Source organism: Cervus canadensis, chromosome 1 (assembly GCF_019320065.1).
Source record: "Cervus canadensis isolate Bull #8, Minnesota chromosome 1, ASM1932006v1, whole genome shotgun sequence".
NCBI lineage: Eukaryota > Metazoa > Chordata > Mammalia > Artiodactyla > Cervidae > Cervus > Cervus canadensis.
In genome coordinates this window covers 62,958,647-62,982,945 of record NC_057386.1, presented here as the reverse complement: position 1 = coordinate 62,982,945, position 24,299 = coordinate 62,958,647, and the positions used below count along the sequence as shown (strand labels likewise).

At 40.2% G+C, this 24,299-nt stretch overlaps 1 protein-coding gene across 4 annotated transcripts in view; it reads left to right on the top strand.

Moving 5' to 3' along the window:
- Window positions 1-24,299, top strand: part of LOC122451399 — a 245,581-nt gene that overhangs the window by 217,060 nt on the left and 4,222 nt on the right. For all 4 annotated transcript variants that reach the window (XR_006272411.1, XR_006272405.1, XR_006272410.1 and 1 more), the window contains one exon: window positions 24,035-24,176. Coding sequence is in view for 1 of the 4 variants with exons in the window: in XM_043484218.1 (XP_043340153.1) it covers window positions 24,035-24,176 (142 nt within the window). In the remaining 3 variants the exon portion in view is untranslated. The remainder of the gene's footprint in view (window positions 1-24,034; window positions 24,177-24,299) is intronic.

The following is a 24,299-nucleotide window of genomic DNA, read 5'->3' as shown; positions in this document are numbered from 1 at the left end:
CCACTGGAGAAGGGATAGGCTACCCACTCCAGTAGTCTTGGGCTTCCCTTGTGGCTCAGCTGGTAAAGAATCTGCCTACAATGCAGGTGACCTGGGTTTGATCTGTGGATTGGGAAGATCCCCTGGAAAAGGGAAAGGCTACCCACTCCAGTATTTTGGCCTGGAGAATTCCATGGACTGTATAGTCCATGGGGTCACAAAGAGTAGGACACGACTGAGCGAATTTCACTTTCACTTTAAAATGGATTGGCCCACTCCTGGGCATACACACCGAGGAAAGCAGATCTGAAAGAGACACGTGTACCCCAGTGTTCATCGCAGCACTGTTTATAACAGCCAGGACATGGAAGCAACCTAGATGCCCATCAGCAGATGAATGGATAAGAAAGCTGTGGTACATATACACAGTGGAATATTACTCAGCCATTAAAAAGAATTCATTTGAATCTGTTCTAATGAGGTGGATGAAACTGGAGCCCATTATACAGAGTGAAGTAAGTCAGAAAGAAAAACACCAATACAGTATACTAATGCATATATAAGGAATTTAGAATAATGGTAACGATAACCCTATATGCAAGACAGCAAAAGAGACACAGATGTATAGAACAGACTTTTGGACTCTATGAGAGAAGGCGAGGGTGGGATGATCTGAGAGAATAGCATCGAAACATGTATATTATCAAGGGTGAAACAGATCGCCAGTCCAGGTTGGATGCATGAGACAAGTGCTCGGGGCTGGTGCACTGGGAAGACCCAGAGGGATGGGATGGGGAGGGAGGTGGGAGGGGGGTTCAGGACGGGGAACACATGTAAATCCATGGCTGATTCATGCCAATGTATAGCAAAAGCCACTACAATATTGTAAAGTAATTAGCCTCCAACTAATAAAAATAATTGGGAAAAAAATAAATAAAAAATTAAAATATCTAAAAAAAAAACCAAAATGGATTGGCGAACTTGACTTTTTAAAAAAATTTTATTTATTTATTTGGCTGTGCTGGATCTTAGTTGTGGCTCATGGGATCTTTGATCTTCATTGCCACGTGCAGGACCATTAGTTGCGGCATGTGAACGAACTAGTTGCGGCATGTGGGAACACTGGCCCTTGGACATGACTGAGTGACTTTCACTTTCACTTTTATTATAGTACATAGTGCCAGATCATCTTTCAGAGTAATTGTGCTGATTTTGATCCCACTGCCAGTGTTGGGGCAATCTTTATCATAAGCCTTGTGTTTGATATAGAAAGATTGGAGAGATAGAGGAGCAGGGTTGTAGTTACCGAACTTGAAAAGAAAAGTAATCTGGACTCACAGCATTTGAAATGCTTTGGTGGAGTTAAGTATGAGGAATGTGATGGAGACTGTTTTGAGTTGAAGCATAAATACACTTTGGGCTTGTTGAATTGCAAAGCAGGGACAGACCTTTAAGCCAAGTAGCACAATAACAATGCTTCTCCCAGCCATCAGGCAAAACACCTGTTCAACAAATCAAGTCAAAAACCCTACATTTCTGCCCTATCATAGGATGCTTACATCAATGTGCATTTAGGTAAGGAGGGATGAGCGCTCTCCTAGGAGATATTACAGGTTTTCAGGGATCTCAGGAGCAAAGGTGGTTGGACCACATTCTTGAAGACAAGGATAGGCAGTTGGGTCCTGCCTACATGCTTTTACACGTGATATTCTGGCCCCACTATGCAACAGTTACCCTTCCGATGTTGTTAAAATTAGAGATGCCTGGTAATGAATGATTTAAAGAAACATACGTTTCTGTGGCGCTCGTTTCCACGTCCTATGTTCTCAACCTCCAGTAAGTCCAGCTTCACTGCTGGCGAGTTCTCTCATTCCATGCTTTCCAAAGGCTGCTGCCCTGGGTGGGGTGCAGAGCAGGAGACATGCATTAGCTCTGGACCCCCTGCCTCCTGGACTTGCAGCGTGGAAACCCTGCTCTCCGTGACTCAGGCTGAGGGCCTGAGCTGGGGGCATTGCTATTCCCCCTTGGGTCATCTGATTTTTATCTCCCTGATTTCACAGTTTGTTAATGACATTTTCAAAAGTTCTGTGGGTTCCAAAATTGTTTCCACAATTTCCTTTTTTTTTTTTTTTTTGCATGAGAGGTTTAAATTTGCTATTTTTTGAGACCGAGTGGTTATTGTCCTGTACTTTAAAGTGTGTGACATTTCAGTGGGAAAGCCTGGGCTCTCAGTCTGTAAACTGACTCTTTGGGCATCTTGGATGGTTCCCTCTTGTTTTGATGGAGGGCCCACCTGAAGAAGCTGTATCTGCATAGCTCTTCACAGGTCAAGTGCACGGTAGGTAGAGGGAGGGGGTATTTGGCGGCTTGTTCTGCTGAAAATTCTCCTGGGCTGATAAACCAGGTGAGAACTCTTCAGGGCTTTGCCTGCTTCTTTGAGCAAGTCCTATGTGCCAAGCATAGGGTCCTGGGGCTCCCAGCAGGAATAAAACACAATCTCCATGTGCTCCAGTGGTGCAGAGTGGGCTGTTGTATTGGAGGCTAGCACCATATTGTGGCTCTGCCACTTAACTATTTGTAGGACTTGCTTAAGCCACTTGTTCTGCCAAGCCTGTTTTCCCATCTGTAAAATGGCTTCAAATGTATCACAAATTGGAAAATCCATCCACAGACTGCCTGGGGCTTATGCTGAGACATAAACAACAACTGCAGTGAAATGCTTCATCCTTTAGGGACTTAGTCTCTCACCTAGAAAATCACTACCTTTATTCCTAAAAGTTGTGGTGAGGACCAGTGGCAAAGATTTCTGAAAATTGTCCACCAAAGGAAGGAAGAAGGGAACTCTTCATTCCCTTCCCTTCAAAGCCTTTCTATTACTCAGAGGCCTGATCTGGCCCAGAGAGGTCAGGGAGGTATTTAGTTGGAATCTGATGTCCTCCCCCTCCCATTTTATGTTTTAACTTTATATTAATTCTTGACACATTAAATCTGGGGGTTTCCATTAGAATTTTGATTTGCTGTTTCTTTCTTTAAATATATTTGCCAAAAGTAATGTACACATATTACTTTTATTACCATAATTAAAAAAAAAATAGTAACACAAGACTTAAATTAGCAGTCCACTGCCTACTCATTCCATCATGCTCCCCAGAGGCATCTGCTTTCATTTCTTGGCATTTTGCTCTATCTTTCTAAATAATAGAACAATACTGCTACTTTACTTTATAATGATTGACTTTTCTTATGAAAAATGGAAGTTGAGCTCTCTTACACTCACGTACTCTAAGACTCATCCTCTCAGTGCAGTTAAGCCATAATTACTTGTTAAATTAGTACCCAGTGTAATTGCATTTTTAGGATAGTGTAAATACTGCTCATAGCTATGATTACATGTTCTTTTTGTACAGCTTTTTGTTTTTCCTGGAGTTCAAATTGTCTTAAAAAAAATGTGCTTGGCGTTATGTTCTTACACTAATTAGTTTGCATATTTCTTCAGAAGAACACGTCTTCAGGAATTGGCACCTTTTTTTTTTTTTTTTAATCTCTTGGAGACATTGTTTCTGGGTTAATTAATTTCCTACTCCAACCCAAACTTGAGGACTTTCAAAACCTCCTATATACACTGCCTTAGGTATTCCCATTATTGTTATTCAAGGAATTCTTTTCATGTCTCTTCCTGAGATTATACTCCTCATTTTCTGGGTATCTTGCATTCTTTTTATCTCTGTTTACTCTCTTGTTTTTATGGAACACATCCTCTAGTAACTTTCCACATAAGGTACATAGGAAGTAAATTTTTTGAGGCCTTGAGTATCAGAAAACTTTTATTGTACAGTTACATAAATTATAGCTCAGTGGCCTATAAAATCCTAGATTGAAAATATTTTTAGATTTTGAAATATTGATAATATTACTCCAGAATCTTCTAGATTTCAAGGTGCTTTTAGAAAAGCCTTGCTGATTCTTGGCCTTTGGTATATGACCTATTTTTTCTCTCTGGGATTTCTTAAGATATTTTTCTTTATTCCCAATATTCAGACATTTCACAGTGGTTTGCCTTGGTATGGTCTGTTTTTTATTTATTGTCCTGAGCACTCAGTGGACCCTTTCAGTTCTGAAATTCATGGCCTTTAGTTCTGGGAAAGTTTCCAATACTATCTGATTTTTTTAACTTCTGTTTACTTGGTGTTCTTTCTGGAACTCCTATTAGTCAGAGATCAGACTTTCTGAACTGATCTTCTATTCTAAAAATTCTGTTTTCTTCTGTTTCCTTGTTTGTTATCATTTTTTGTTCTACTTCTATGAAGACTTCCTCAAATTTATCTTCCTTTTTAAAATTTATTTTGCATGTATTCATGAGCATTCTTACCTGTTCTCTGAAAGTTTCTCTCTTTTTAAAATAATATCCTATTCTTGTTACTGATATTCAATTAGGCAATGTTTTCTCTTATCTCTGAAGATTTTACATTGAAGTTTAAGTTTTATTCAGCCCCAGTCTGCTCTTTGTTTCATCTTTCTCATTTATTAATTTTGGTCTCTGTATTTAATGCATCTGATGGTCACTGACTGACTGTGCTGACATAGAGAGAAGTGTTTCAAACTGGAGGTGTGACATATCATATCTGAATCAGCTCAATTCATTTTGGGATGGAGCAGAGATAGATGCATTTTTCCATCTAACTTATTTAATGGAAATTCTCCTTAGTTAAGCAACTTTGCTTATTATTTTTATATAAATAAAAATAGACATAGACATGTAAATAAAAATATAATAGATTTGGGATTTTAGAGAACAGAATGTAAAATCTAATTTTTTGATAAGAACAAAATTTCAAAAATGTCTTAAATTCAAACTGTGACATTCTTTACCCTGCCACTGTATCCCAAAGGGAATGTATTTGCTCTATTGTTGCTGCTGCTGCTAAGTCGCGTCACTCGTGTCTGACTCTGTGTGACCCCATAGATGGCAGCCTACCAGGCTCCGCCGTCCCTGGGATTCTCTAGGCAAGAACACTGGAGTGGATTGCCATTTCCTTCTCCAGTGCTTGAAAGTGGAAAGTGAAGTCACTCAGTCGTGCCTGACTCTTAGAGACCCCATGGACCGCAGCCTACCAGGCTCCTCTGTCCATGGGATTTTCCAGGCAAGGGTATTGGAGTGGGGTGCCATTGCCTTCTCCAGTGACTCTACTGTTCAGTTCAATTCAGTTCTGTTGCTCAGTCGTGTCCGACTCTTTGTGACCCCATGAATCGCAGCACGCCAGGCCTCCCTGTCCATCACCAACTCCCGGAGTTTACTCAAACTCATGTCCATCTAGTCAGTGATGCCATCCAGCCATTTCATCCTCTGTCGTCCCCTTCTCCTCCTGCCCCCAATCCCTCCCAGCATCAGGGTCTTTTCCAATGAGTCAACTCTTTGCATAAGGTGGCCAAAGTATTGGAGTTTCAGCTTCAGCATCAGTCCTTCCAATGAATACCCAGGACTGATCTCATTTAGGATGGACTGGTTGGATCTCCTTGCAGTCCAAGGGACTCTCAAGAGTCTTCTCCAACACCACAGTTCAAAAGCATTAATTCTTCAGCGCTCAGCTTTCTTTATAGTCCAACTGTCACATCCATACATGACCACTGGAAAAACCATAGCCTTGACTAGACGGACCTTTGTTGACAAAGTAATGTCTCTGCTTTTTAATATGCTGTCTAGGTTGGTCATAACTTTCCTTCCAAGGAGTAAGCGTCTTTTAATTTCATGGTTGCAATCACCATCTGCAGTGATTTTGGAGCCCCCCAAAATAATGTCTGACACTGTTTCCACTGTTTCCCCATCTATTTGCCATGAAGTGATGGGACCAGATGCCATGATCTTAGTTTTCTGAATGTTGAGCTTTAAGCCAACTTGTTTACTCTCATCTTTCACCTTCATCAAGAGGCTTTTTAGTTCCTCTTCACTCTCTGCCATAAGGGTGGTGTCATCTGCATATCTGAGGTTATTGATATTTCTCCCGGCAATCTTGATTTCAGCTTGTGCTTCCTCCAGCCCAGCGTTTCTCATGATGTACTCTGCATAGAAGTTAAATAAGCAGGGTGACAATATACAGCCTTGATGTACTCCTTTTCCTATTTGGAACCAGTCTGTTGTTCCATGTCCAGTTCTAACTGTTGCTTCCTGACCTGCATATATGTTTCTCAAGAGGCAGGTCTGGTAGTCCCATCCCTTGAAGAATTTTCCCCAGTTTATTGTGATCCACACAGTCAAAGGCTTTGGCATAGTCAAAAGCAGAAATAGATGTTTTTCTGGAACTTTCTTGTTTTTTCGATGATCCAGCGGATGTTGGCAATTTGATCTCTGGTTCCTCTGCCTTTTCTAAAACCAGCTTGAACATCTGGAAGTTTATGGTTCACGTATTGCTGAAGCCTGGCTTGGAGAATTTTGAGCATTACTCTACTAGCGTGTGAGATGAGTGCAATTGTGTGGTAGTTTGAGCATTCTTTGGCATTGCTTTTCTTTGGGATTGGAATGAAAACTGACCTTTTCTATTTCTGTGGCCACTGCTAAGTTTTTCAAATTTGGTGGCATATTGAGTGCATGTTGGCATATTGGAAAAGAAATGCAAAAAAGCAAAATGACTGTCTGAGGAGGCCTTACAAATAGCTGTGAAAAGAAGAGAAACAAAAAGCAAAGGAGAAAAGGAAAGATATTTCCAGTTGAATGCAGAGTTCCAAAGAATAGCAAGGAGAGATAAGAAACCCTTCCTCAGCGATCATTTCAAAGAAATAGAGGAAAACAGCAGAATGGGAAAGACTAGAGATCTCTTCAAGAAAATTCGAGATACCAGTTGATTTCATACAAAGATGGGCTCGATAAAGGACAGAAATGGTTGGACCTAACAGAAGCAGAAGAAATTAAGAAGAGGTGGCAAGAATACACGGAAGAACTGTACAAAAAAGATCTTCACAACCCAGATAATTATGATGGTGTGATCACTCACCTAGAGCCAGACATCCTGGAATGTGAAGTCAAGTGGGCCTTAAAAAGCATCACTATGAACAAAGCTAGTGGAGGTGATGGAATTCCAGTTGAGCTATTTCAAATCCTGAAAGATGATGCTGTGAAAGTGCTCTACTGTTAGGGGTACTTTAATAGATGAATTTGAGAAGCTGTTATGAGGCAAGGCAATTTGGATAAATGCTTTGGGAATTGGTTCCTTAGTAGAGAAGGAATCCATGATATCCTCCAGCAGGTCAGAAAAATCCGTCTTCTCGTTTACCAAACAGAAACAGTCATGTTTTGCAAAACACATGTTTTCCATGAAGCTTCACGTGAAACCTGGGGTCACAATATGAAATGATCAGAGTAGTAAAAGGATGGAAATGGCCTTCCAGCTAAATTCCCATGATCACTGGTTTAAATGAATCCCAAACCAAGTTTGTAGCTACAGAGTTAAGAGCTAGCTCAACTGTGGGCACTCTGTAAAAATTTATTTCCTTTTTTTGTCCTATAAGTCTGGACCCTAAGGAAATATTTTTGTTTCATTTTGTTTGCTTCTTTTAATTGATAATAACCAGTGTTGTCAAGGACCCAGGGAAACTGGAACTCATACAGCTACTATTGGAATCTTTATTGGATGTGATTCTTGCTTGCAAACAACATAATTCACTCTGACTACTTCACGCAAAAAAAAAAAAAAAGAAAAGAAAAGAAAAAAAGAGGAATTTACTAAAAGATATTAAGTATCTCACAAATTCCCTCTCTAGGACAATGTGAAGTCCTTATGAAATGCCCAGGGGAAGAAACAAGGAAACATTTATCAATCTGCTCCTCTTCTCCATCAGCCAAGGTTTATCCATAGGATGTTAACTACCTTGCTCTGGGATATCGCACATGAATGAAGACAGAGTGGGCTCCTGTGGGTTCCAAGAAAATCTCTGGGTAGGGAATATCAAGAAGAAAGAATAGGTCTGTGCCAACTTATTTTTAGAGGAAGATTTGGGGACTGGAAGTCGAAAGCAAAATATGTAGGGAGAAGCTTTGAGGAAGGTGGGAATTTGACTAATATTGAGAAGAAAAATAATAGAGACTTTTAAGAAATAATGTTGTAAAAAAAAAGAAATAATGTTGTAATAAATTGGTTCTCTTTGACATCTTTCAAGATTATTCACAAAAAGATTGGCAGCGCTTTTACTTACTTATATTTGTTGGCCTGTGTTTACTTGAATGCTGTAACTTGCAAAGACTGAACGACCTGAGACTCTAGTCTATGAAACAGTTGGTAAAGTACAAAGTAGTCTTCAGTTCATGAGAAACAGGTTCTTCAGTCAGAATACCATGGCCATGTTCAACCTCAGTGGATTTCTAATGTGAACTTTCTAATGACTCTCAATCAACTGGATTGCATTACAAGCAGGATAGCCTAAAAAGGTCTCTGGAGATTTGACTACATCATTTGGGTATGAGCTGAAAGCCAATTTAATGAGCCTTTAAACAACTGGATGCTTGTTCTAGTTTTTCTTTCACTTTCTGACAATTCAGGAAACATCCATGGGACTTTGAACTCTTTGAGAAAAATCACACACACACTTATGTGAACATTTAGCAGAAAAATTTGGAGAATTTAAAACCCACCTAGTGGTATTTGGAAGCCTAGAGCTAAAGAGCTAACTTTTCTCTTTACCACCAAGAGTATAATTTCGCAGAACTTTCTGGGAAGAAACACGTGGACTCAATGGTTCAAGGGGCTGGAATCTCCCTTTCTCTTGAGGGGGCTCAAGTGTATGTCCACACGTAACAACAAGGGGATCTCCAGGGACTCAGGCTAGTTTGAGGTATCAGGAAGATATCCAAGTTCAGAGCAGAAAGTCTGGAATGATCATGAAGGAATCGAAGGTCATAGCAGGCAATAAGCTATGCCAAGAAACATCAGACCAAAAAGGAATCATTGGACAGATCTGAAAGGTCAAAACAGAATATCTGAACCTTGATAGTTTGTATGTTTTGAGGATGTGGGACTGAACTGAACTGAACTGATTGATCAGGGGATATGATTCTAAGTCAGAAGTTTTGGATTAACATGTTATTTGCCACTTATTAACTATATGACTTTGGACAAATCACCCCTCTATGAGCCTCATACTTTCATTTCATATGAGAATAGTAAGGTCTATTTTTATTGTAAGGATTAATACATGGGAAATGCGTGGTATAGTTCTGAAAAGGTGCTCAAAAAACTATTCCCGGTAGTAAAGAGCCCACCTGCCAATGCAGAAAACATGAGACGCAGATTTGATCCCTGGGTTGAGAAGATCCCTGGAGGGCAGCACTGCAACACACTCCAGTACGCTGGAGAATCCCATGGACAAAAGAGTCTAGTGGGCTGTAGTCCAGAGGGTCACAAAGGATCGGACATGACTGAAGCAACTTAACACGTTTCTAAGCCTGAAGTTCTTCCACAGTGAGAAACCTAGTTCCTGCCTCCACTACTCCTACCCTAACCCAGTTCTGCTTCAGCGATAGATTAAAGGTATTGCCCCTTCCCCTTCCCCTGACCTCCTACCTCCACAATCTTCACACACCTCAGACCCTACTCTGCTAAACTCCAATAAAACATTTAGAAGTCAGTAAAGACATCTGTATAGATATGACTGAGCTTTAATGTCCTTACTGACCTTGAGACTATGAGAGTGAGCAGGACAGGGAATAACCTCAAAGTTATACCTTATGAGGTACAATTGAAAGGACCATAGGAATTTATCTTGGGGCAGAATTAATAAAATCAAAGAAAGTTTGATAAATTATGAATTATTTGGTTCAATTTGGATCTATTCTAGGGAAACAGTGGTGTCTCCATGGTGGCCACTTGTGAAGGATTTGAAGCGGAATCCTCAAGCTGAGAAGGGGTAAAGAAGCTTCATGGTCTCCTGACCAAACTGCCCTTGTGGTGTGCATGGCATTGGTGAAGGGGCCACATTATGTATGGAGTGGTTCCTGCACTTTCCAGCCTGCAGGTCTGCGCCGTGCTGTAAATCTGGCCCCTGGCACGTAGGGTTGGAGCCTCAGAATCCTTGTTATGATCGTTCTGTCAGGGCTCTCTCAATACATTTCCTTTCTATTCTTCTCTTTCACCAGCTGGCAATTACACGCCACAGAAAGTGTACACAGAAGGGGCTTGTTTTGGTTACCATGTGGCTGGGTGGGAGGGAGCTTTGGCTGGTGGCTGATTCTCTGGGGTGACTGGGCATGGGTTATGGGAATGGAGGCTGAAGTCCCTCATCAGTTCCCAGAGTGCCGCCTCACTAGCACCCTGGAGCCTGTGAATAGTGTTTAAATCAATGGTCAAAGTGGAGAGAGCAGCTTAGTCCTCATTACTCCCCAGGACTAATTGACCTCTTCTCAAAAGGTGCATTCTTGATTTGGTGAGACTCTTCCTCATCCGGAAAGGCCAGTGAAGCAAAAAGATCTAATGTGAAAGGGTGGGGGTGAGGGGTCAAGGGTGACATTGAAGGGAGAGAAAGGTGCAGACCATTCACTAAATCATTTCCACCAGAATAGATGAGAACAAAGGCATCACCGTCCTGAGAGCATTTGTTAAGGACTCAAACAGATCAAGCGCTGTAGAGTCTGGTGACCTTTTCCTGCCCTGGAGCCACTCAGTTTTGTCATTTTGATGAATCTCTAAGTTGTGTTCACTGAGTATCTCTGATAGCAAGTAAGTGATTTAACATAAAGGGTCCTTTGAGAGAAATGCATAGAAATGGAGTCAAGCTCAATGCCACTCCCAAGCATGCCATCTATTTTTAATTGTTCCCCTCATCCAGCGTAGCTATTAAGAAATAAATATGAAAGAGAGAAAGAGAAAGAGAAGAAAAGATAGAAAATGAAATTAAACAGCAAGAAACAAACAACAAAAATGAAGTTTGATTCCTTTTTGAATCTTCTATTGGTGATATAAAGCTCAGGCATTCACGCTACCAAGAGCCAAAACATGTATTCAGTGTGTGGGAATCAAACTTTAGAGAAGCCATTTTGAATATTCAATGTTATGCTTCCCACAGAGAATATAAATATAAAAGTACAGAGCACCAGAAGAACATCTGTTTCCAAAAAAACAATAACATTGCCATCCATTGTCAACTTGCTACTTTTGCCAGTATGATGGTAATAATACCAAAGTGAATCAAAATATAATTCACTTAAGAAGCATTGAGTTGGTGATGGACAGGGAGGCCTGGCGTGCTGCAGTCCAAGGGGTCGCAAAGAGTCGGACACGACTGAGCGACTGAACTGAACTGAAGAAGCACTGAGATTCCATCAGTCTGCAGTCTAATGGAGATTTTACCTACAGGTTGTACAGTAAAGCTTGTATCTCTAAACTTAAAATTTTGTTCCCAAGTTTTTTTCTTTTTTTGGTCTTTCCTTAGTGAAAACTTCTGTTCTTAAAACTTTTCAAGAGGCAAAATTAGCATTCTATTGTTGTACTGTCCAATTTGGTAGTCACTAGCCACATGTGGTTTTAAATCTAAACTTTAAAAATCTAAATAAAATTGAAATTTACTTTCTTAGTCACTCCAGTTTCATTTTCAAGAGCTTGGTAGCCACATATGACGAGTGACTACCCTATTAACATCACAAATGTGGACCTTTTTCATCATAAGAGAAAATCTTCTTGGAAGCACTAATCTATATTTCTCTCCATAGAAATGTGAATCTTCAAAGTGTACTTCTTTAGCATGGAGAAAGCATGCTGTCAGTTAAATACCCAGACAAAGTGAAAATTTAGTGGTCATACCGGCACTTTAATTTCAGTTTCTGAGAGTGGTAATTATTGAATTGATATTGTTTCTCCCATGGTCCTTAGATATCATGACCAAGGAACCTAAACAAAAAACACTGGTCAGTCACTGACAGAACTGTGTCTGCCATTGTATAAATGGCATAGACTTTTTGTTACTCAGAAGAAAAGAGCCCCATAAATGTGAGATTTGTTTTCTTGATTCCTAATGGTTAGGCTGAAAATCAACATCCATTTCCCTTCAGATGCAGATTTCTACTGAAGAGACATGACAGTTCTTTCAACTCGAGAACCATAACTAAAAGCCAGATGGAGAAAGAGCAAAGAGATCTTTCCCAGATTTCTGATCATACTGACTCTCCTGGTTTATTGTGAAACTAGCATCACTCTAATGACAAAAACCGGAGAATGACATTATGAGAAAATTACAGACCAATATCACCCACAAACATAAAAATGAAAATCCTTTAAAAATAGTAAATTGAATATAATATTTAGAAATGACAATACATCATGACCAAGTGGGGTTTCCCTCAGGAATGAAGGTTGATTTAATGTTTGAAAAGTAATGTAATTCAACAGCCTAGAATGGAAAAACCATATAATCATTTTGATTAGATACAGGAAAATTACGTAACAAAATTCAACATTTATTCAGAATAAAAATTCTCAGCAAGCAGGAAATGGAAACTTCCTTAACCTGGTAAAGGGTACCTGTGGAAAATCTAAAGATATACATAATATATTGTGTGAACATCATATGAATATTTCTCCCTGAGATTGTCAAGGCAAGGATGTCTGCTCTCATTATGCTAATTAATCAATGTGCTGTAAGTTCTACCCAGTTCAATAAAGTAAGAAAAGGAAATAAAAGGAACTTGTATTGTAAAGGAAGCAATAAACTGCCTATTCTCAGATGACATGATTGTTTACATATAAAAATCTCAATTTAGAAAAATGTTATTAAATCCAATAAATGAATTTAATTAAGTTGCAGGATACAATCCATTATACTAAAGTCAATTGCACCTTTATACATTATTAATAAATAATTAAGTGTTGAAATAACAAACAGCAATTCTTTATTTCAATTTATAATAGTACCCAAACAACAATAACAATAGCAACTTAAATAATAAAATAATACTTTTAGGAATTAATCTAACAAAATATGTAAAAAAGATCTAAATAAATGGAGACATATACATGGATTAATGGATTGGACGATTCAGTAGTGTCAAGATGTTAGTTCTTTACACAAAGCAGTTTGTAGCTACAACATTATTTTAAATCAAAATCTTAGCAAGGTTTTTTTCTTTTTTTGTAGAAATTAAGAAGTTTGTTCTAAAGTGTACATGGAAAACAAAAAGGATCTGAAGCCAAGATTAATTGGAGGGTTCAGAATGCTTGAATTACTATAAAGATACAGTAATCAAAACTGTGGTATTGGCAAAAATTTAGACATACAGTTTAACAGAACACAATAGAGTCTAGAAATACATTGCATATATGATAAATTGATTTTTAATAAAAAGACAAAAACAACTCAATGACGAAAGGATAGTCTCTAGCAAATGATACTAGGAAATCTGGGCAAACATGCAAAAGAAAAAAACTAACTTTGATCTATATCTCAGATTTTATAAATATTAACTTCAAATGAATCATAGAACTAATATAAAACACAAAACTATAAAACCTCTAAACGAATCTGTAGAAGAAAATCTTTGTGACTTTGAATTAGGCAAAGGTGTTTTTACATAGAATACAAAACGCAAACCATAAAAGGCAATTTTGATACATTGGACTTTATAAAAATTTAAAATTTCTGATCATTAAAAGACACCAGTAAGAAAGTGGAAAGAAAAGACTTGTAAACCATGTACCTGAAAGAAGACTGATAACCAGAATCTATGAAAAAAAATTCTCAAATCTCAGAAAGAAAACAATCTAATTTTTAAAGATGGGCAAAAGATTTAAACAGACATTTTAATTAAGAAGTGATCTGAAAGACAAAGATGCTGCATATTACTATTACATATTACAATCATTAGTAAAACACAAACTAAAAAACATCATTCCTATCAAAATACTACAGACACTTTTCACAAAAGCAGAACAAGCAATTTAAATTTTGTATGGAAACACAAATAGCCAAAACAATCTTGAGAAAGAACAACAGAGTTGGAGGAATCATGCTCCTTGACTTCAGATTTTACTGCAAATCTACATTTACCAAAACAGTATGGTACTAGCACAAAAACAGACACAGAGATTAATGGAACAGAAATGAGGGCCTAGAAGTAAACCCACATACTTATGGTCAATTAATCTATGACAAAGGAGATAAGAATATATAATGGAGAAAAAGACAGTCTCTTTAATGAGTGGTGCTGGGAAAACTGGACAGCCACATGTGAAAAATGAAACTAGAATGTTTTCTCATACCATATGCAAACATTAATTCCAAATGAATTAAAGACCTAAATGTAGGACGAGAAACCATGAAACTCCTAGAATAAAACCTAGGCAGGACATTCTTTGACATAAATCATAGCAATATTTTTTTGGATCTGTCTCCTAAAGCAAAGGAAATAAAAGCAAAAATGAGCAAATGGGATCTAATAGACTTAAAACTTTTTGCACTGCAAAGGAAACCATTGACAAGATGAAAAGACAACCTATTGAATGGGAGAAAATATTTGCTCATGATATGACTCATAAGAAGTTAATATCTGAAATATAAAAACAGTTCATACAACTCAAAATCGAAACACAAAACAAAACAAACAGCCAGATTAAAAAATGAGCAGAACACCTGAGTAGACATTTCTCTATAGAAGACATACAGAAGAACAACAGACACATGAAAACATATATTATGATATATGCCCAATAATCAGATAAAAGCAAATTAAAAGCAAAAAGAGATAGGACGTCATACCTTTCAGAATGGCTATCACTAAAAAGACCATAAATAACAAATGTTAGCAAGGATGTAGAGAAAAGGGAACCTTCATACACTATTGGCAGGAATATAAATTGGTGCAGTCTCTGTGGAAAGCAGTATGGTGGTTTCTCAAAAAATTATCATATGATTCAGTAATTCCATTCCTGGGAATATATCCAAAACAAAACAAAACAAAACACTAATTTGAAAAAATTTATATACCCCAACTTTCATAGCAGCATTATTTACAATTCTGAGATATGGAAGCAACTTAAGTATCTATCAAAAGATGAATGAGTAAAAAAGAAGTGGTATACATATACAATAGAATACTATTCAGCCATGAAAAAGAATGAAAATTTGCCATTTCCAACAACATGGATGGACATGGAGGGTATTATGTTAAGTAAAATCAGTCAAACTGAGAAAGATAAATGTGACTTTTATGTATAATTAAAAACAAACATGTAAAGTAATTAGCCTCCAACTAATAAAAATAAATGGAAAAAAAAAGTAGCTACCTCTTAGGGTTATCACAAGGGTTAAATTAAATAATACATATAAAGCAAAAACAAACAAACAAACAAATTAGGGATATAACAAAGAGGAAACAGACTCACAAATGGAACAAACTAGTGGCTGGTTAGCAGTGGGGAGAGAGAAGGGGAGAAAGGCAAGAAAGAGTTAGGGGATTAAAAGGTGTAAACTAGTATATACAAAATAAATAAGCTACATGGATAAATTGTACAAAGCAGGGAATATAGCCAATAGTTTATAATAACTATAAATGGAGCATAATCTTTAAAAATTGTGAATCACTATGTTGTATACCTGTAACTTATAAAACAACATCAACCATATCTCAATTAAAAAAGAAAAAAAATTTGTGTATTATTACACACCTATTGGAATGGCTAAAAAAGTAAACCCCAAAACAGGAAACAAAAAATAATATCAAATGCTGACAAGGCAGCAGAGTATGAATATATATGAATGCAAAATGTTATGGTTACTTTGAAGGCAGCTTGTTAAGTTTCTTATTAAGTTAGGCATTCCGTTTTACCCAGCAATAAAAACCCTAGGTATTTTCTCAAGAAAAATGAAAACATACATCTTCACATAAACTTATATGTGAAATGTTTTTATCAGTTTATTCAGTATTGCCAAATCTGGAAGCAACCCATGTAGAATGTAGAGTATGTCGAATCTAGAAAAATGGGACAGATGAACCTATTTGGCTTTTCAATACTGTTCATGGAGCTCTCAAGGCAAGAATACTGAAGTGGTTTGCCATTCCCTTCTCCAGTGGACCGCGTTTTGTCAGAACTCTCCACCGTGACTGGTCCGTCTTGGATAGCCTTGTATGGCATGGCTCATAGTTTCAGTGAGTTAGACAAGGCTGTGGTCCATGTAATCAGATTGGTTAGTTTTCTGTGATTGTGGTTTTCAGTCTGTCTACCCTCTGATGGAGAAAAAGAAGAGGCTTATGGAAGATTCCTGAAGGGAGAGACTGACTGAGAGGGAAACTGGGTCTTGTTCTGACCTGCAGGGCAATGCTCAGTAAATTTTTAATCCAAGTTTTTGTCAATGGGTGTGGCTGTGCTCCCTCCCTGTTATTTGACCTGAGGCCAAACTATGGTGGAGGTAAATGAAGATAATGGAGACCTCCTTCAAAAGGTCCCATCTCACAAGCTAGCAAAATAATGCTCAAAATTCTCCAAGCCAGGCTTCAACAGTACATGCACTGTGAACTTCCAGCTGGATTTAGAAAAGGCACAGGAACCAGAGATCAAATTGCCAACATCTGTTGGATCATCGAAAAAGCAAGAGAGTTGCAGAAAAACATCTACTTTTGCTTTATGGACTACATCAAAGACTGATTGTGTGGATCATAACAAACTGGGGAAAATTCTTAAAGAGATTGGGAATACCAGACCACCTGACCTGCCTCCTGAGAAATCTGTATGCAGGTCAAGAAGCAATAGTTAGAACTGGACATGAAACAACAGACTGGTTCCAAATTGGGAAAGGAGTACATCAAGGTTGTATATTGTCACCCTGCTTATTTAACTTATATGCAGAGTACATCATGTGAAATGCTGGGCTGGATGAAGCACAAGCTGGAATCAGGATTTCTGGGAGAAATATCAATAATCTCAGATATGCAGATGACACCACCCTTATGGCAGAAAGAGAAGAACTGAAAAGCCTCTTGATGAAAGTGAAAGAGGAGAGTGAAAAGGTTGGCTTAAAGCTCAACATTCAGAAAACGAAGATCATGGCATCCAGTCCCAACACTTCATGGCAAATATGGGGAAACAATGGAAACAGTGACAGACTTTATTTATTTATTTATTTTTGGCTTCAAAATCACTGCAGATGGTGATTGCAGCCATGAAATTAAAAGACACTCCTTGGATGAAAAGTTTTGACCAACCTAGACAGCGTATTAAAAAGCAGAGACATTACTTTGCCAACAAAGGTCCATATAGTTAAAGCTATGTTTTTTCCAATAGTCATGTATGGATGTGAGAGTTGGACCATAAAGAAAGCTGAGCACTGAAGAATTAATGCTTTTGAACTGTGGTGTTGGAGAAGACTCTTGAGAGTCCCTTGGACTGCACGGAGATCTAACCAGTCCATCCTAAAGGAAATCAGTCCTGAATATTCATTGGAAGGAGGGATGCTGAAGCTGAAACTCCAATACTTTGGCTACCTGATGTGATGAACTGACTCATTTGAAAAGACCCTGATGCTGGGAACGACTGAAGGCGGGAGTCGGTGATGGACAGGAAGGCCCGGCATGGTGCAGTCCATGGGGTTGCAAAGAGTTGGACATGACTGAGTGACTGAACTGAACTGAACCTATTTGCAAAGCAGAAATAGAGGCAGAGATGTAGAGAATGAATGCCTAGACAACAAGGGGGGAAAGAGGGAATGGGATTAACTGGGAAACTGGGATCGACATATGAACACCACTGTGTATAAACAGCTGACTAAGGAGGACCTGCCGTGCAGCTCAGGGAACTCCACTCTGTGCTCTGTGGTGACCTCTGTGGGAAGGAAATTCAGAAAAGAGGGGATGTATGTGTGCATCCAGCTGGTTCACTTTGCGGTACAGTGGAAACTAACGCGACATTACAGAGCAACTACACTCCGATAAAAGTTTTTAAAAAATGCAACGTTGTTTGAACCTCAAAAGACACAAATAGCTACATACTGTATAATTCCATTTCTATGATTTCTGAGAAAGGACAAATTATAGGATTAGAAATTATCAGTGATTGTTAGGACTGAAGGCTCAAGGGTAATGAAATATTTGATATCTTGATTGTACTGGTGGTTGCATGACTGTGTACATTAGTCAAAATTGAGAACTGTACACCTAAAAGGAATGAAATTTACAGTATATAACAGTCTGTGCAAATACAGACACAGAGAAAACTTTGATGTTCTAGATTTTCCCTCACATTTTAAAATGAATGACACCCCAGTCTCTGAAGGTTTGATCTTGCTTTGTCACCAAGAAAAAGAGGATCCATGACCAAGGAGAATCTGTGGGTGCTAATACATGGCACGGCTTTGCCAGTCTGGATGGCAAGGCTTTGCCTCTGCCTTGGAATGTTGCTTTGGGTGGGATCTGATTTACTGAAATCACCCGATGTCTTGACAAGTTTGGAATCCTGTGCACCCATCTGAGAGGGGCCTGGTCTCCACCGGTGGAGGTAACCCTCAGGAGGAGCATCCATGGAAATGCTTAATAAGTGCTATGTCCTGGGCCTTATCTTAATTCTTCCAACACACTGAGACAGGTTCTACGATTTATTCCTATTTTACATATGAAGAAACTGAGGTTCAGAGAGGTTGAATAACTTTACCATGCAGTTATTAAGTGGGCTGGTGCCCTAAGCATGGCTTTGTTTGGCTTTAGTTAGGAGGCAATGGGCTTCTCAGGTAGTGCTAGTGGGAGGGAACCTACTTGCCAAAGCAGGAGACATAAGAGACTCGGGTTTGATCCCTGGGTCTGGAAGACCCCTGAAGGAGGGCATGGCAGCCCACTCCAGTATTCTTGCCTGGGGAAGCCCTTGGACAGAGGGGCCTGGAGGGCTACAGTCCATAGGGTCACACAGAGTCAGACACGACTGAAGCGTCTTAGCACACAGGCAGTGGGCAACAGGGGTGTTACTACTCTTTCCCACTTCGTACTAAGGTAGTGCTTTTCACCACGTGCTACACCCTTCCCCTTGTTTCTTCTTGAAGTTATTTGTTTTAACTTGATTTTGCTTGAATCAAGTTGCCAGAAATAGGGGTCAGCAATTCTCTCTTGTATTTCCCTCCAGGAGGGGACTAGGGCTTGGGCACAAGTCCCTGCTGGCCCAGTGACAGTGTGAGTGTGTGGTTTGCTGTGGCCTTCGCCTCCACCTTTAACCCAGCAATGGCCCAGTTCCCATGGACTCCAGAAGTGAGTCTGGACCCAGATGTCTGTCCTTCAACGAGTAACCTCTAATGTCCCCTGCTGGAGATGGCACTAGTTTCACTAGGAAACTAGTTTCACTAGTGACTAGTTTCCTAAGACTAGTTTCACTGTCTTTCTTTTTCTCTAGGTCTTGGGACCAAGGCCAAAGTTGTGTATTTTGTTGCAGCGCACAGTGATTCCAGATTCACTCAAACATGTAATATAGGTCCTGGTGAATCCTGCCAGTTAAGGAGAGCTAAGAAATACCACCTTAATTATTATGTCACTGTTCACCTTTTCTTCCTTGGAAATGAATCTCGGTGTCATCTTGGAATTTATACTTTTTTCTTGACCTCCTCATGTGAAGAAAATCTTGTGTATATAAGCAGACAGCCCTCCATATCCATGGATTATCCATCCATGGATTCAAGCAATCTGGGATTGAAACCATTTGGAGAAAAAAATTCTATAAAGTTCCAAAAGGTAAAACTTGAATTTGGGCAGCTATTTACATAGCATTTACATAGTATTATAAGTAATAACACTAATGATAAGTAGGCATTATAGGTAATCTAGAGATGATTTAAAGTATAAGGGAGGATGCGCATAGGTTACATGCAAGTACTAGTCCATTTTATATATGAGACCTGAACATCTGTGGATTTTGGTATCTGAGAAGTTCCTGGAACCAATCCTCCATGGATACCAAGAGATGAAAATAATCCACTCTTTCAACATGACACTTTTCAACAAGTATCCCCAACAGAAGAAAGCAGAGTATTTCCAGGGTGGCCTACCCACTCTTTTTTTTGCTCTAGTTGCCTCCTTGCAGGGCCCAACCCCGTGGCTCTCAAGTGCATAGAGCAGGATGCCCCTGCTCTTAGGTCCCCCTGCCCCAGCCCCTCTTCAGACTTTCCAACCCAGTCTTCCTCACTAACTCGCTCACACTAGTGTCCCCTTCAGCTCAGAAGTTCTCCAATCTAAATCACCCTTGCCCAGTGTCCCATTCTGGCAAAGTGACAATAAGTTGTTTAGTCACTCAGTCGTGTCCGACTCTTTGTGACCCCATGGACTGCAGAACACCAGGCTTCCCTGTCCTTCATTATCTCCCAGAGTTTGCTCAAACTCGTGTCCATTGAGTCAGTGATGTCATACAAGCATGTCATCCTTTGTTGTCCCCTTCTCCTCCTGCCTTCAGTCTTTCCCAGCATCAGGATCTTTTCCAAGGAGTCAGTTCTTTGCATCAGGTGGCCAAAGTATTGGACCTTCAGCTTCAGCATCAGTCCTGCCAATGAATATTCAGGACTGATTTCCTTTAGAATTGACTGGTTTGATTTCCTTGCGGTCCAAGGGACTCTCAAGATTCTTATCCAACACCACAGTTCAAAAGCATCTATTCTTTGGTGCTCAGTTTTCTTTATGGTCCAACTCTCACATCCATACATGCCTCCTGTAAAAACCATAGCTTTGACTAAACGGACCTTTGTCAGCAAAGTAATGTTGGAAAAATAAATAATAAGTAGCACTGAGATAAAATAATCCCTGCTAATGATGCATTTGGATAACGGCTCCCCTTCATTGTTTATACATTTCTTCAACAGGATGTATAACACACACAATATGCTGCCTCCCAGAGCAGAATGGTGATGTTGCTGAGGCCCTATTGAACAGCAACGGCCGTGGTCAGGGAAAGACCAGGATGTGGGAGGGCCTCCCGGTTTGGGCACTGATGGGCAGCAACCATTCTGGAAAGCTTACTCATAAAAAAGCCTGGTTTTGCCAAGCGTTGATGCAACTGTGTCTAGAGATGTAAATACTGCAATGAAACAATGCAGGAATTAAATACAGCACTTAGGTAAAACATTTGACTTTCTATTCAGTTCCCAAAACCAAACAGCTGCTCTGCTACTTGCTATGTCTTCATGCCTTCCTGCAGTGCAGATGCTTCCACTCAGAACCGTGACCTTGCATCCCTCTCTGCTGAGCCACGAGCGCTGTCACCCCGTGCTGTACATGAGCAGGAGTATGTCCTCCTTCCACCTGGTAGTACTCTCCTTCAAAGGCAGAGCCAGTCTCATTCATTATTGAAATAAGTTGATGGGATGCAGTGGTTTCAATCCTACATTCTGGTGCCAGAGCGCCAGGTTCCATCTCGTTCCCCACCCCATAGCTGTGTGACCCAACCTCCTGCATAAAATGAGGATTGTGATACGGCCTACCACCCTCAAGGAGTGTCGAATATTTCATGAGTTATTTCAGGAAAAGGGCTCAGAGATGTTTCTGGAAAGGGTGTTATGCACCACGTTAGCTTTATGATCACTGCCAGCACCCAGCAGGTGCAGGGGTACTGTGCATCCAGAGATGAGTTCTTCCTAGTGCATCTGCTAAAGCACAAACTCAAACCTACTCTGAAGATGCTGTCTTTCTTCTCTGCACTGCTATGAACAGTGCTATACTTGGGAAAATGTATCAACCTTCAAAGCCCTTCTGTATAGATATGAAGATGTTTCATAATAAGACAAATGCAGCTTTTCATGAACAACAAAATATGGGAAATACCCAACTTAATTTAAATCCAAGTGAAATCTCTGTGAGCTACCGGAAACTCCCTCATCTTCTTACATTCTAAAGTAGGGGGTCAGATTTCTGTGAGCCATGTTTGGGGAGGCCAGCCCAGCCCACACATGGCTCTCAGAGGGGCTGCCCAGAGCTTTACCCCTGCCTGGGCAGGATGGATGTGGAGAAGTCTCAGCATGAAACCCTGAGTCGTGAATGATCTGGTGTGCATGTTGGGGGTGCAGAGAGAAGAAAGGTGAGGGCTCTTTTGGCCAAGTTGCTCTGGATTCTGTCAACATGACTTTCATCCTCTTTGTGGTCTCCTCCAACACTGCTCAAGATATGAGAGTAAAATGCAATCAAATCCAGGTCCCAGGCAGCCCTTCCCATAAATGGTTTTGTTTTTCAACTTGATGGAAACTTAACAAGCTAAGAATTCCCCAGCCCATCCAGAACTGAAATCTCCAGTACTTGAGATTAAAAAGCTTGCTCTAAAATAAACAAATATTAATTTCTTTATCTTTTACTCTTCTTTCTGACCCATCTCCTCCTCTTCTCTTCCTGTCCCCACCATTTTCATTTTCAGGGAAAAAAAAAAAGAGAATTTTTGATCCTGTTTACAACTTTTAAGCTTGCTTAATCAAAGGATAAGATAGCTTTGAAAGTCCTGCTTTGGTGCTTTAATTTTGAGAAATGAAGTTTGGCACCATTTCATCCTCATTCAATGTACTTTTAAGGTGCAGATATCCACCACCAAAGGCTTTCCCAATGGCTCAGCAGTAAAGAATCTGCCTGCAGTGCAAGTGATGCAGGAGATGCAGGCTTGATCCCAGGGTTGGGAAGATCCCCTGAAGGAGGAACTGGCAATGCACTCCAGTATTCTTGTCTGGAAAAATCCCATGGACAGAGGAGCCTGGAGGACTACAGTCTGAAGTGTCGCTAAGAGTCATACACAACTGAACAACTGAGCATATATGCATCCACACCAAAGGGCATCACATGTACGCACATGTACGCACAGACCCATCAGCATTGCAAAATAGCAGGTACCATGGACAATGGGGCAATGAACCATTTCCCCATGTCGAAAGAAAAAAAGTGAAAGTGTTAGTCATTTAGTCATGTCTGACTCTCTGTGACCCCATGGGCTGTAGCCCACCAGGCTTCTTTGTCAATGGAATTCTCCAAGCAAGAATACTGGAGTGGGTAGCCATTCCTTTCTCCAGGGGATCTTTCTGACCCAGGGATTGAAAGCAATCTCCTGTATTGCAGGTCTGAGCCACCAGGGAAGCTCATATGGAAAGAAAAAGAAAATGCCCAGTAAAACCCAAGCAAAGAACCCCAAATAGCTCCACTTCCCTTTCGATCAGTCTTGCGCAGGGCAACTTACCCAGGGCAGGACTACTCAGTGCCAGGTGCCCTGCAGACATGCCAGGCTGATAGGTCTCCCACTCTCTCTGTGGGAGGACGAGTTCATAAAACATCCTTGCCTGGTGCAGATTTGAATCTCATTTCTGGAGCTGTACCTAAAGATGGCAGCCTTTGTCTGTGGGGAAAAATTAAAAAAAAACAAATCACACTGAAAAGTGGGAAAAGAGTCTGGGTGATCAATGCCTTCCTCAACTGAAAAATACTAAGAAATCACCTGGAGTTGGAGCTGATACTCACTAAGTACAGCAAGTCCTAAGTATCACTAAGTACATGGTAGCTATCTTTTGGTGGTTTTCAAACTGGTCACTGTAAAATTCTATTTTCCAGGTTTACTCTTACTTTGACCCTTCCTGTATGAAAGCGGTTGGTCTGGTTACACTGGGAGTGGGGGTCCAGAGTGCTGTGGGTGTGGCGTCTTCCTCGGCTGCTCCCACACAGACCCCCTCCTTCCTGCATCTTTGAGCTATGAGCTCCTCAAAATGCGGAACATCCTGAGAAACACTGAACACATACTGCCTCTGATTTTACAAGAGGACACTGAGGCTGGAGGATGAACCAAGCGGCCAAGGTCGTGGTGCCGGTGCTGCTGGGACAATCAGCAACCAGCCACCGTTTGCAGAGCACACGCTCACTCTCCTCGACAGGAAGTGAACATTTAAACTACTTTGACCAAGAATGTAAAGCCATGGATTGAAATAACCCACTTAGAGCCAGCAGAGCCTTTCAGGGCTTTCTCTTTTTCCCGTAGAGTCAGTATTTTGGATTCTGCAAACAAAAATGTTCTGGAACAGGAGATCTGGTTTGATTGACACACCTGGTAATAGGAGAACTTGGAGAGCTGAGTTCCTCACCATCCTCCCCTCCACACATCTCTTCCAGGCCTTCAACTAGCTTCCGAGAGAGAGCCGTGGGTCAGCAGTAGGAGGATCAGGACTGGCTCCAGTCAAACAGGGAGCCCTGGAGCCTGCCTCCCATGGTCGGGGAGACGGCCAAGCCGGCAGAGCCTGTGTGTGCATGATGTGTAAGTAGCATGAGTTTTCCTTCTACTAAAAAATAATACAGTTCATAAGGAACACTCATAAAATGCAATAAGCATAAAAAAAGAAAGGTCACCACAGAGAAACTTTAAGGATCTGCCCTCCAT